Source organism: Lontra canadensis, unplaced genomic scaffold (genome assembly GCF_010015895.1).
Source record: "Lontra canadensis isolate GAN:19392208 unplaced genomic scaffold, GSC_riverotter_1.0 scaffold79, whole genome shotgun sequence".
NCBI classification, from domain to species: domain Eukaryota; kingdom Metazoa; phylum Chordata; class Mammalia; order Carnivora; family Mustelidae; genus Lontra; species Lontra canadensis.
The window spans coordinates 7,298,007-7,312,514 of NW_022631073.1; the positions used below are offsets into that span (position 1 = coordinate 7,298,007).

A 14,508-nucleotide genomic window follows, 5' to 3' on the forward strand; every position below is an offset into this window, starting at 1 on the left:
CCTGGGCCGCAAAGCCTTGGGCCTTCCCCAGCCCCCCTGTGCCCAGGCCAGGGCTGGTCAGGCTGAGAGACATCCATGCAGGCCTCCTGCCACCCTGGTGCCGCTTCTGACAGGCCACCGCTGCCCCCTCCCTGCCATCAGCTCTCTTTACGATCCCACATTTCAACGACCAGAGAAAACGCTACAGAGCTGTGGTGAGAAGACCCAGGCCAGCCGACGCCTGCCTCCAGGTGCTGAACTCCCCAGCACGGGGTGGAGGGGAGGGCAAGACAGCAACATGAATCCCCCAGCAGTGGCCATCCAGGTAGTCCCATGAGGGGCATCTGCTCCTCAGACAAGGGTGACCCTGCCTCGGGCCTTCTCCTGCTGCCCACCATGTTTCAGTCATGCTTTGGGGCCTTTAAAGGAATCCTGCCGCAGCAAAGGGCTCTGCTTTAGCCAGTCCGCCGTCTCCAGGCTACACACCCCAGGCCCGCTTGGGTCCTCAGCCCCAATCCCTAAACTCTGTCATTCAGAACCTGTCCAGCCCTGTGCCCTCTCGGGGTAGAACACGGAGCAAACACAGTCCCTGCTGGCCAGGGGCTCCCCTGTGCTGCTATCCTCACCCTGGACACCTCATCCCCCTGCCTTCTGCGTCGGATACACATTCCGTGCCCAGCACCAGACTGGGGACTCTTCTCCCTACATGCCACTGCGCACACAGGAGCTGCTCGCAAAACCGAGCTGCCTTCCGGATACACTCTGGGTGGCAGGAGCAGGCAGCCGAGCAATAGTGGGGTCCACCTCCTGGCAGGGGGGTCAGGGAGGCTGGGAGCATCACCTGCTCCTCCCCCCACATTAAGCTGGGATACAGCCGACTGCATCCTCTTTAAAGAAAAGCCTACTTTTCCCATCAAGCATCCTTCCTTCGGGGTGAGGCTAGCCCCATGGGGGGCCACGCCAAGCCCTGCCTGCCTGTCACAGGGCTGTGAGCAGCCACAGAGATCATCGTGGCCGTACCTGGACTTTTCCCTCCCCCCACCCCAAGGCTATAAACTTCTGAGCAAGGCCAACCCCGCCCCCACACGAAGGGAAGGCCAGGAGCCAGCCTGTGAGAACATTCTGGTTACGGTCTGTAGGGGCAAATTTTCAAAGTGGCGCTGTGACTCATCCCAGTGCACGACCCCCGTGATCCTACCCAGAGTGGGGGTGTTGGCTGAGCCTGACCTCAGGGATGCCCCCGGGCCTCTGGAGGGTGGGGCCAGCAGCCTGGGGCCCTGCTGGGCTGTGCAGATGAGGAGACGAAGCATTCCACTGACCTCTCTCTGCAGCTGTGTGTTTACTGAGCCCTTCCCGTACAGAGTGCTCAGGACACAAAGGAATGCTTCCCCATCCCAATCCCCACTTTACGGATGAGAAAGCTGAGACTCAGGGCTCTTCCAGCTGGAAAGCAGCTAGGCCAGGATGTGAGCCTGGGGCTCCTCTCCGGGGAACACGGGCTCTGTCCCTGCAGCACCAACCCCAGGTGAGGGCCCGGGAGCAGCATCGAAGGGTCCCTCCTCCCATACGAGCAGGCACACAACACGGCCAGGCTCTCATCCAGGCGCAGGGACAGCTGGGACACATGTGCTGGCAACTTTCTGGGAGATGCCTTCCTAGCCTGGGGTGGGGACCCTGGAGGAGTCAGCTCCTTCCCCCGAAAACAGCACTTTCTCTGCCTACCGCGGGGCTGGAAGGGGCCACAAACGTGAAAGTGGCTGGGAAGCCGGAGGGCCTCTCCCCCAACTCAGTTTAACAAACGCAGAGTGCCCCCCACGTGCCGGGCAATGTGGGGAGAGCAAAACTGGCAAAGACCCATCTGTTCGCTCAAGAAGCAGGATGGGAGAGAGCAGGGAGGCAGATGAGGCGGCCAGCGTCTGGGGTCTTCCCTCCTTTCTTGTGGGCAGGGAGCCCATGGCACCAGGCCTGGGAGGGGGGCCGGGGCTCCCCGTCAGGAGGCTTTGGGGCGGCGGGTAGGACGGCATTCAGCGGCCCGGCAAGGTCAGGCTGGCTACATGCAAGGGGGCCGAGCAAACACACCAGTGGAGGGAGAATAATGTAAACCAGGTTTCTCCCCATAAGAGAAGGAAGGTACAAATCTGCAAAGGCATCAGCCGGGCTGAAGCCTGTGGTGTCGGCCTGGAGTCCAAGGTGGCGGGGAGAACATGCTGTCTTTGAGAGACACGGATGCAGAGGTTCCAGCAGACGGACGTGTGAACGCATGGGGACATGCAAGCATATGTGTCCCACCTCCGTCCACGGAGAGGGTCAGAGAGCAGTGACACCCAGAGGCATGGGAAGAGCGTCGAGTGCACTGGGGTTCAATTCTACCTACCACTATCCACTAAAAGGAACCAGGGCTCCTCAAGAAATGGCCAGCTCCAGGGCTGAGGCAAAGACAGAACATTGTTTTGTGCCAGAAAACTAAGGAAGGGCTCCGAGAATGACGGGACGGGCCAAAAAGCCACACCGCCAGCTGGAAAGACGGCCACCGGCCACATCGGGGATGCTGTGAGCCTCGAAATAAATTCTGATGATAACAGATTACAACCTATCAAACTAAACAGAATTCCATACGTCCACACTGGTTGAAGTGAGTGGTGAGAAAAAAATCTTCTTTACCGTAGAATGCCAACAACAAATGTAAGAACGAAAAGATGGAAAGACATCAGCAAGCATCACAGAAGCAGCGACAGACACTGGAGCAGAGAAGCGGAGTGAGGAGAGGGATTTCACAGCCTCCATGTAGCCCCCACAAAGGGTCGTAAGTCACAAAGGGAAGAAAGCTCGGAAGTTTACACAACTTTAAGACACTCACCATCGTAATCGATGTTGCCACCACCAACACAGGGGCAAACGGACACCCCGCGCCTCCTGACAGGACGCCCTGAGAAGCACTTCTGTGACAGTCCGGCCCACAGTGCGTGACCCAGGTCACATCACAAGGAAACGTCAAGTAAAGTGCATGTCCTGGGCTCCTCGAGAGGGGAGCCGAGGGGAGGCCGGCGAAGCGGCCCAGACCGACGAGGCGGTCTCGAGAGAGGCCCACGGAGCTGCCCATCCGGGACCGACGCTCCTCGCTGTGAAGGACGTCAGGGACCGACGGGGGAAGCCTGGCCAGGTCTGGCCCCGGGGGACAGGTACGTGCAATTGTTTTCTATTCTGGAAATCTCAGGAATGGCTTGGAAAATAAGAAGCTGGGGGAAGCCGAGAGAGTGCCAGGTAGTTCTCCTGGAGGTGAAGTGTGTTTGGGCCCTGGCATGGGCTCTGTCATGGGCTTCCATTGGCCACAGGTTACCCCTGCCCATGAGACCGTCCCGCTGCTCCTCCGAGCTCCCCACAGGAAGCCGGGGCGTGCCCTCAGGGCCCTTCCATGGGAAGGACTCTGGGAATTCCTTCATTAGGGAAGGCCTCCAAGTCAGCAGGACTCGGGCGAGGAAGGGGCGGCAGGAGAGGCGGAAGGCACAGCGTGAACGAAGGCCTGGAGATGGGACGGGGCACCGTGGGCTGGAGGGCCCGGAGGGCCACCTCCTCAAGAGGGCACCTGGCCTCTTGTGCTCGAAGGCTGAGCACTCGCGGGTCTCAGGCTCCTCTTCCCTGAGAAGGTGCCAGGTGGCAAAGGGGAAAAGGCCTGGCGAGCTGATGTGAGGCTTTAATTTCCGGGGCCCCAGCGGCCAAGAGGCTCTTGCCACAGCAGCAGCAGAGAAACCCTAAGACCCAGCACCTCCATGTTTTCCAGGCCTTGGTGACCCTGCCTTGTGGGGGCAGCAGAGGATGGCGAGGGCCTGGAGGGAGGGCAAGACCCCCAGGCCTGCTGCCCCAGTCCCAACACAGACACACAGCTGCTGCGAGGAAGAGCGGGCACGCAAGCGGGTGTGGCCGGCATGTGGGCTGGGCGGGCGTGAGTGTGAGTGTGCCAGCAGGCCCATGTGTGCTGTCTGAGGGGGCCTGGGTGTGAGTGTGTTTGGGAGGGAGCCTGGGTGTGAATATGTGTGTGCGTGTGTGGCCTGGATATGTACACGTGAGGGTGTGGGACCTGGGCGTGAGTCTGGTGTGAGTGTGGGACCTGGGCGTGAGTGTGTGGGACAGGGATGTCACGCGTGAGCTGGTGTGCACCCGGCCCCTCCCCGGACCCGGCAGCAGGGCGCCCCCTAGCGGCCGCAGCAGCAGGCGGTGCAGGGAGGAAGGGAAAATGAAAGCGGACCCCGCCAGATCTGGGCGGAGGCACCACGCCCAAGGCAGCTGGGTAGGGCAGGGTGTGAGAACAGGAAGGAAGAGCCAGGGGGTGAACCTGGAGAACACAGAGGCCAGGCTGCACCTTCCCCTGGGGTCCCGCCTAGGGGAGCAGTGAGTTATCATAGTGACCATGACTGTCTTAGATGACAGCCGTGTTGGCTTGGCCCTTCAGCTAGGAGAGCCCCAAGATGGTCTTCTGTCGGCCCCTCTCCAGCTAGGGCTGGCTCAGGGCTCTCTGCCAGCGACACACGCAACCCCCCACCCTGTTCTGGGGTCTACGGTCTGCAATGCCAGAGAAGACAGCCCTGAGCACCCCCTCAGGGCTGGGGAGGCTGGAATACCCCCTTGAGTGTCTGCCAGTCTTCCACAGATCAAAATGTGTGTGTGTATAAGCTGGTGTGTAGGGTGTGTGTATAAGCTCGTGTGTAGGGTGTGTGTGATCTGGTGTGTAGGGTATGTGTGTGTAAGCCAGTGTGTAGGGGGTATGCATGTGTATAAGCTGGTGTGTAGGGTGTGTGTGTGTGTGTGTGTGTGTGTGTGTAAGCCAGTGTGTAGGGGGTATGCCTGTGTGTGAGCTGGTATGTAGGGATATGCATGTGTGCGTGTGTAAGCTGGTGTGTAGGGTGAAATGAGGCCACCCCCTGCTGGCCCCCAGGCGGGAATGCCACGGGGAGGTCGCAGACAGCTGCGCACGTGTGGTGGCCCAGAGAAGGCACTGCTTTCACCGCCAAAGGGACGGGAGCCCTTTGCCCTGATCCCTTCTAGATGAAACACCTCAGGGGGAGAAGAACGCACCTTGGCTGTGTCGCGTCGTAAGGGGAGGCAGGAGGAGCCGGGGGAGCTGTCACCGGGCCAGACCCAGTCCGGGCGGTGGGAAACTTCCCTACGAAGAGACCTCCGGGCGGTGATTTACTCTTGTGGGCGAGGAGGGGCCCTCCCTGGGCACTGAGGGTCAGGGCAGAGCTGCCCGCAGGCTGGGGGACGTTGGAGTACTTGGGTTGGTTTCTGTTTGTGAACTAATGAAGATATACTTTTATTTTTTTATATTTTTTTGAAAGAGAGAGAGAGAGAGCACGCGAGCACGAGCGAGTGTGAGCAGGAGACAGGGACCAGGGGCAGAGGGAGAGAGGGAAGCAGGCTCCAGGCTCAATGCGGAGCCCGACACAGGCCTCCACCTCACAACCCTGAGATTAGGACCGGAGCCAAAATCAAGAGTTGGACACTTAACCGACAGGGCCGCCCAGGCGTCCCTGAAGTTGTACTTTCAGGAGGTTTTCTTTTTTTGGAACCTTCCAAATTCACACACCTGTGGGCGGGGGGCACAAGTGTACTTAAAAAAAAAATAACTCGTTTGGAGTCTCATCATAAAATACTGAGAAGACACTTAACTAAATCCTCTGTGACAATCAGATGTCCTTCCTTCCAGTCTCTCGCTACTCGGCCGCCTACACACCTGTGTGTAGCTCTGCCTGTGGTTTTCCCAGCCGGGCTCCAGCCCTGGCAGTAACAGCCCAGGACCTGGAGCGGGAGGTCACAGGCCGGGTGGAACCGGAGGCCTGAAGGACAAGGCCTCATCTTCCGCCTCTGCAAGCGGGGACTGTGGCACTAACTGTGTCTGTCAGTGGGGACACAGGACCAGCCCCTGGGCTCGTCCCATGGACCAGAAGCACGGAGAAGACCTGACTCCCCATCAGCAGCCTCAGGAAGGATTCGAGGCTTCGTGTCACCCCGGCCTCTGCCCCTTCTTCAGCCTCCCCAGAAGGAGGACTGCCAGCCTCTGCGGGTCATTTCTAGTGACAAGGACACCCCCCTCTCCAGGCAGCTCATTCTATGTTGAGACGGCTCTGGCAAACCTTTGTGGGCAGCTTCCTCTGAGGTTAAATGAGGTGCTTTCCAGCACATTCTAGAGCAGGGAGAAAGTCAGTGGTGGTATAAGCTGAAGGCCATTGTGGTCTCTTTCTGCCCCTTGAAAAGGGCAGCATGGGGACCTATCAGCACGTAAAGATAGGGGAGCCCTGGGGCAGGCTCCCCCATGGGCATATCTCAGAAAGAAGCCCACATGGCTGACCAGCCAGGGAGAGCTCAGAGGCTGGAGGGACGCAAGCTGAGGTACCACCGGGCCCCTTGCTCTACTGCTCACAAAACTCCTAATTCAATGGCCCACTTTTCCCACAAAGGCCAGAGGAGGCGTCAGCTTCAGGCAGCGCTAGATCCAGATGCTCTAATCAGGTCACCACAATCTCTCTCTCCCCATCTCCAGACTCCGCTTTGACCCTCGATCAGGATTCTCTCTGGGGTGCCAGAGATGGCCACTGGAACTTCCTGGCTTACACTTCACCGGCCATTTTCCTAGAGGTTCTGGAAAATCCTGGGCTAACTCACCAGCCCCACTCAGATCACAACCCCACAACTATGGCCAGGAGCTCTTCATGCTTCAGACTGGCCAAGCCTGAGTCCCATGCCCAGGCCTGTGTTGCCAGGGTGCTGGAGGTAGACGAGGGTGACCCCAAAGAAACACAAGGATCACACCCAGCACAGGCGGAAACAAAAGGTGCCCACCACCCCACCCTGTTTATGTACTACGGCCCTTCAGAATGCCCCCAACCATGGTACGTCTAAGTTTTATCACCCTTAAGAGGAATTCTGGCCCCCTTGGGAGTAACATCACCCCTACCGGGCATGCATGGGCTAAAGTGAGGGGCCAGTGTCCCTCCACCAACAGCCAATCAAAGAGCAAGTAAACCGAGCAGGTGTGGAGGAAGGCCAACCCAGGCAAAGCCAGAGGGCAAGGCCAAGAGGGGTGTGTCCCGCCCCCCACCCGGCCCCGCCTCTCCCACCCTGGCAGCCACTGACCTCACCACCCACGCCCACCTGTGCCTCTCCCATGCCTTCTCACCCGAGGCCCTTGTGGGTCCCTCCCCAGTTCCCAGGGGCGCCCAGCATCCGGGTGGACTGGAATGCTGGGAGCTGACATTGCCCGAGGCCCCTAAGCCTGGAAACTAGGAAGACCAGAGGCCTCCCCTTCAAAACAGCCCAGTGGGGAAGAGGCTGGAAGCAAGAGGGGCCCTGCCCACGGCAGGCAGAGCCGAAGTGGTCCCACACGGCCACCGTGGGAATCCGGCATCACCTGCTGGATCACATGCACTCCCCACGACGCTGCAATTCCAACGCAAACCTCTACCCTACGAGGACCACGCCCACGTGCCCAGGAACAAGGGTCAGACGTTCCTGGCAGCACTTCAAAGAACGGCCACACCAGGACCCACCCAAGTGTCCCCACCAGGGAAGGGGAGGAATGGGGCGTGTTCATAGCACGGATGCAGGACCACCAAGTTGAACCACTTATGCTCCGTGAAACATGCAGTAACTCCAGACGAAGCTCAGCTCAGGAAGACCCGACTGCATTCTGGAGGGAAGCTGACCCACACGGGAGAGCCAGAGAACACCACGAAGTGGTTCCCACGCAGGGTGCCATGGAGGCCTCCGTGGCTTCCCAGCCCCATGGGGCGCAGAGCACATGGTTTCTCTAGCTGTCCTTTGGGGCCTGTGTGTCGCGAGTGCCATCTGCAGGGGAAAGGGGGAGGTGCAGCGTCCCCCACCCCCCACTCCTTACAGAAATGCAGGGAGTAATGGGACCCAAGGTGGCCAGCAAGAACTTTCTAGCAGCTACACTGACAAAAATAAGAATAAGCAGGTGAAATTAACATAAGATGCCAGCCTCTGCGCATGTAATCAGTATACAACACGACAAATGAGCTTTTCCACATTTTTTGTCTCCTGTTCAGTCTTTAGATCTGTATTCCGTACTTCAAGCACATCCGACTGAGACCAGCCACAGTTCAAGGCAGCCTGTGGTCCCCGCACTCAGCAGCACAGCTCTAGAGTGGCCAGTGACAGAGAGGTCCCCACCCACTCCCCCGCGCACAGAACCCGGCCCCCCTCTTAGCCAGTTGGCTCACTGGCTGCCTTACCTGCACCGGAGCCCCTTTCACTCTGTGCTGCACGCCAACAAAGGCAGATTCACATCCTTACGACAAACAACAAGATAGGAAACTGTACCGCCTTCCGGAAAAGACAGACTAAGCCCCAGCCTCTGCGCTCAAGGCCAGGTGAGGCGCTGCCCGGAGGGGAGACGGTTTCACAGACACCATCAGCGTCACCCACCCCTGCTGAAGGTCCGTCGGGTGTCAGGCACCAAAGGGTACCTAAGTACAGCATCTCCTGAGATGTATAAAATAAGTTAGTGTGGCCACGGAAAGATGCCACCGAACACTGTCCAAGGAAGTAGCAAGTTGTACAGTAATATAATGCTATTTTCATAAAAAAATCTTTATATTATATATATATATATATATATATATATATATATATATATATATAAAAAAGCATGCACATGTATACACACAGGCACACAGGCACACACGCACACACGTGTGTGTACCAAACGTTTATCTACACACAGTGAGCAGCCTAGAAAGGTCGGGCCAACTGTTGATGAGGCTGATGTCCCTGGAAGATGGCATCGGGGGGACTCTGAAAAGCGCCAGCCCCAGTGCTGGGAGGCAGGACAGGAGCAGCACCATGCAGTGGGGGCGGCACCGTCAACAGAGCGTCCGCCAGACGGTGGCTAGCCCCCCAGCTCAGCAACAGGCCTGGGCTCTGCACCTTTAGGGATCGGTGGAATTAGGGCCCTTGGAGCTCCAGGCTGCTCTCCTGAAATGCTTCCGAGGTTGGTGAGTGGGGTCTCCCTTACTTCCTTAGGCCAGACATAGCCAAGGGGACCCTGAAAACCCTCCCTTTGAGGGCCAATATTTCAGCTGTGCCAGGAGCTTGAAGAGAGCTGCTAGTGCCCTGGAAGGGTCCAGGCCGTGGCCGGAAGGGACTTTCTGGCCGCAGATCCACCTGCATCAAGCCTTCCTCATTCACCTTGTGTCCACCCCAAACCCACAGGTCTCCTGGGTCTCACACACGAGAGAGGGGCTTCACAATGAATAGGACCTTCTAATCCATTTCCCTGACCCTGGTTTGTTTTTGTTTTTTGTTTTTGTCTTTTTAAGATTTATTTAATTTTAAAGAGAGAACGAATGTGACTGGGGGGAGGGGCAGAGGGAAAGCATCTCCAGCAGACGCCCCACTAAGAAGGGAGCCCCACACAGGGCTCAGTCTCATGACCCGAGATCATGATCTTAGCTAAAACCAAGAGTCGGACACCCAACCGACTGAGCCACCCAGATGTCCCACTTCTCTGACCCCATTAAGCAGATCACTCAGGACAGATGCCACCCTCCTCTCCCCTCCCACCCCCACTACCAATCCAAATACCCCTTGGTACTTGAGTAACCATATTTTAGCCAAGTCTCTCCAGCATCTACAAAATTATACTGAACAGCCACAATCAAACCCATCCGGAAAACACAAGTCAATGCTCTGATGTCTAAGACATCCTCCACAAGCCAAACCCCGAAACCGCAAGGCACCTGCCCATGCCTACAAGCACCTGACCTGAGAAGTGTCACTGGGGACCCGCCCAAGACTAGGCTGCACTTCTGACCCAGGAGATTAACAAAAGCTCCTCTGGAGACCAAGGTTTGGTTCCAAGAGGTCCCTGACCAAGGAAGGATCTGCTCTCTCAAGGTTCTCTGTCTCCCACAAACAGACATGGCAGAGCCCCAGAAGGAGGGTGACCAGGAGGGGCACCGGCTGGAAGCTCCAGGGGCAGGGAAGGCTCTGACCACCTGGCCCAAAGGAGCACGGCCCAAATTCAGCCCGACCTGCTGTGGCTGGGGACAGCTTGGAGCCCTTGCTCTTTCTCTCCATGCTCCACCCTATTCGAACCCCAGTTTTCAGTCTTGGACCTACTTGACCACTCCTGCGACGAAAAGATCAGCGAGGTCCGGCCTTAGGGCACACTTACACAGAGGTCAGCGGATGTCCATATACCATTCTTTTTGGAAAGAACAACCCCCTTTATTTGGGGGAAGAAAACAAAACAAAAACATGGGACACCCCAGGAATCCACGGAGGAAGGCAGGCAGATGAACCTGACCATGAGCAGGGCACTCACCTGAACTTTCCCGTCCGCACCTGCAGGGCCCTCATTCCGCACCGCTGGGCACCGCCAACATCTCCCACGATATCGTCTCCGATCATGATGGCCTGCCGGGCAGACACATGAGCTCAGAAGTGATGTCAGGACAGTTTATTCTGTGCTCCTTCATCTTTTCTGACATAAGCAACCGCTTGATTTGATGCTTAAAACTACCACCATACAAATTAAAGAAGGCAGCGTTGTCATGGTATTGATCGAAAGTCGACCCACCTTGAATATATCTCCCACTGCACCCCTCCACTCCCTGCCCAAGAGCCAAGGGGCTCTAACAGCGCATACGTAGGCAACATGAAATCAACCCACAGGAGTCGAAATGACACAGTGTCACAGGGATGTGTGGCGACGCCGACCCTGTCTTGCCTCTCCTCCAACACAGGCTCCATTTTACCTGCAGCCAAATGCTCTACCCAGGAGCCAACCACTAGTTCTGTGAAAACTGACTAAATTTCTGGCAAACCATTGTAGCTCACAGTTTAGGAGGTCTTGATTTCAATAATGAACGTATTACTACAAAAGCCAAACTAACGTGCAAACACACACACACACACACACACACACCGGAAATGCTTGCAGCCTGGCTGTCATTTCCAAAAGCATCTTGTGGGGTATACTCTCCCACCCGAAACAGTAGGAAACCAAAGAGACTAGAAGAAACAACAGTTTTCGAGTCGCTGGACATCAAGCAGTGAAGGACAGTGATTTGGGACACTGGAAACATGAGGGGAACCCATGAGTGCCTCCGGTTTCCAGACTGTAGGTACAGGGAGGGACCACACAGAGGCTGGCAGCCTCCTGGAATTGAGGGACAAAGCTAGGCGCTGGGAGACTGAGGCAGCTGAAGTTCCCAGGATGGAGTGTCAGAGAGGAGGGGGCTACCCGGAGAGAGAGGAAGGGTGCAGATCTGCAGAGTGTCCCTCTGAATGAGGCAGCATTCATAGACCGCTGATCAGCACACATGAGTGAGGAAACTACCCGAGGCCAGGAAAAGAATCACTCTGAAAAATGAAAGAAAACATCACCCACACCTCAAATGGGGATGAGAATAGTGCCTGTTTCCACCAGCCAGACTGGAAAGTCTCATAATGCACGGGGGCACTGAGTCGCGTTCTCAGAAGCACCTTGCCTCAGAGTGGGGAGTAATTAGCCTTAGACCAAACCCTGCTCTGGGACTGCCCCCCAAATCTTAAAGCAAGCTCTGGAAGGATCCAACTGTTTCCAAGCTGTTTAACTACATCCCAGAACAAAATAACCAGCACCCAAAAAAGGTAAAATTCACAACGTCTGGCAACTAATTTAAAAAAGTGATCAGACATGCAAAGAAGACAAATATCACACATAATGAGCAGAAAAAAAATCAGCCTCAACTGACCCAGAACTCACACAAATGTGGGAATTACCAGACAAGGACATTTTATTAGTCACTGCAGCTATCTTTCATGTGCTCCAAAAGTTAAGTAGGGATATGGTAGATAAAAGAAAAGATCCCAGCTGAAGTTCTTGAACAGGCAACTAGACCGGATTTTTTTCAGATGGAGAAGAACTGCTTTGATTTTTAATTACTAGTCAGTGCAACTTACTGATATTTGTAACTGATGGCAAGTGAGTGGTACTAAATAATGCTTACATTTTATTTACATTTTTAGCATTTGAGATACATTATGTCTGGAATGGAAAACCCACTGGATGAAATTAATACTGGATTATATAATGCAGAAGAAAACATTAATGAACTTGAAGATACAGTAATAGAAACCAACCAAAATGAAACCAAGAGAAAAAATAATTTAACAAAAATGAACAGAATGGGGCACCTAAGTGGTTCAGTTGGGGTAAGCGTCTGCTTTAGGCTTGGGTCGTGATCCTGGGATCCAGGATGGAGCCCCGCATTGGGCTCCCTGTTAGGTAGGGGAGCCTGCTTGTCTCTTTCCCTCTGTCCCTCCCTGTCCCTGGTCATGCGCTCTCTCTCTCTCAAATAAATAAATACAATCTTTTTAAAAAGTGAACAGAGCCTCATCAAACTATGATGTGACTTCAAAGGGCCTGATACACGTGCAACTGGAATTCCTGATGGTGAGATGAGAGGAGATGACAGAAACAACATCGGACTTCCTCCTAATGGCTGAAAAGCTTCCAAACACAAGAAAACTCATAAAGCCACAAATGCAAGATCCTAATCAACATGAAACACAAGAAACATGAAGAAAATTACATTAAGGCACAACATAATCAAATTGCTCAAAGTCAGTAATAAGGCAAAAATCTTAAGACTGCTGGTGCAAAATAAAAAGTGGGGGACTACCTAGGTGGCCCAGTTGTTAAGCATCCAGCTCAGGTCATGATCCAGAGTTCTGGGATCAATCCCAGGACTGGGCTTTCTGCTCAGCAGCAAGCCTGCTTTTCCCTCTCCCACTCCCCCTGCTTGTGTTCCCTCTCTCACTGTCTTTCTCTGTCAAAAAAATAATAAAATCCTTACAAAAAAAAAAAAAAAAAAGCAGTCACATGCTTTTTTTTTTAAAGATAAGACATGCAATTTCCCACTGAAAAACAAAGATAAGACATGCGATTTCCCACTGAAAACAATGCAGGTGAGTAGCCAGTGGGGAAATGCCAACATAGAATTCTATACCCAACGAAAGTATCTTTCAAAAACAAAGGTGAAATAAAGGTCTTTTCAGATGTCTTAAGCTAAAAGAAATTATCACCAATAGATCCACACAAAAGACATGTAAAAGGAAGTCTCTTAGGCAAAAGGAAAGTACTAACTGGAAATACGGATCTGCCCAGAGGAACAGGGAGAGGGTGACCTATGACGCATGGCTACCCATCTGCCCGCTTAGCCCCCTTCTTCTACTGGCCAACTCCTAACAGGCTTTCAAGACCACCACCTTTGAAGCTGCCGGGGCTCCAAGGCCCTCCCCAAAGCCCTCCAATTACCCCCCTGCCCTGCACGTCCCCTACTGCACTGTACTGATTATCTCTCTTTCTGCAGCAGGTGAGCTCCCGCAGGCAGGGGCATGTGCTGATGCTGGCACTCAGCTGACAAGCTCATTGAGGGAACCAGTATTCGGGAAGAAGGCGTGGCTGTCCGTGTCTGGGGGCAGGTAGGAGGCAAAGCTGAGCGGACTCTCCACTGGTCACCAAGGTAGAGTCGACTTCGGGACTGCCTGAGCTTTATTCATCTGTGGGCGTACTTATGCCCACATCGATATGTATTATTGATATTCTTGTTCAAATCGATTCATACTTTCTTAATAACAGAATGTGTTTCTAAAGAAAAAACAGCAGCTCCCCTCACTCAGCTACCACAGAACTCTGATTAAAAGCTTCAAAATATTTTAGGAGAAGATGTGGAAATAAAGTCCAATGCCTCAGACATCAAACACGTCCCTAGACCTGTTCTCAAGTTCAGTCAGGAATTTACGTGGTTGGAGGCCCAACAGGCCTGAGAAAGCAGACTCCTGTGATAAGGCAGTGTCTGATGGGGCCGGGACAGAAGCTTCAAAACCAACAGTTACTCCACAAGTCTTCTCTCTGGAATCCAGATGCCAGGTATGGCGAACCAATGAAGGAACCCACAAGCCAATGTCAAGGAATATAAAAGTGATGACTGTGAAGCTTTCACGCTGGGGGAGTTCTACCCATGGGAGGTGGGGGGGGACAGGAGTCCACACGGAGCCTGTCTTCCATCTTAGAGTAGGGGTACAGGGTAGTAGAAAACAAGGCAGGCCCTATGTGATGAGCAGAATGGACAGACTGAGTTTGGGATTCAGACGGGGACAGAGCAACCAGGCTCACATCCCAGCTTTGTTATTTGCGAGCTCTGTGGTCTAGGGCAAGCCTCCACTTCTATCTGTAAAATGGGTACAAACGGTGTGGCATTTAAATGAAATCATGCAAGTTAAGCATCAAGGACAGTGCCTAGACTTGTTTACTGTACATCTTTAAAAGGAAAAAAAAATGAGGAAATGTTTTGTTGGGGAAATTCCTAATCTAGCTCTATTGGAGACACTCCAGTCTCTATGATGGCACTCTTGCCTCCAGCATCCCAGCTCTTTTGTATCAAGCCCTTTTGGGGACAGGCAGTAAGGACCCAGGGAGTCAGAGACACCATCGCTGCCCTCATGAAGCCTCCAGTGGAACACAAA

At 54.4% G+C, this 14,508-nt stretch overlaps 1 protein-coding gene across 1 annotated transcript in view; it reads right to left on the reverse strand.

Annotated features, from left to right (window-relative positions):
* Positions 1-14,508, reverse strand: part of LHPP (phospholysine phosphohistidine inorganic pyrophosphate phosphatase) — a 121,124-nt gene that overhangs the window by 62,724 nt on the left and 43,892 nt on the right. Inside the window, exon 6 of the mRNA XM_032882125.1 lies at positions 10,319-10,410. Within this exon, the coding sequence (XP_032738016.1) occupies positions 10,319-10,410 (92 nt within the window). The remainder of the gene's footprint in view (positions 1-10,318; positions 10,411-14,508) is intronic.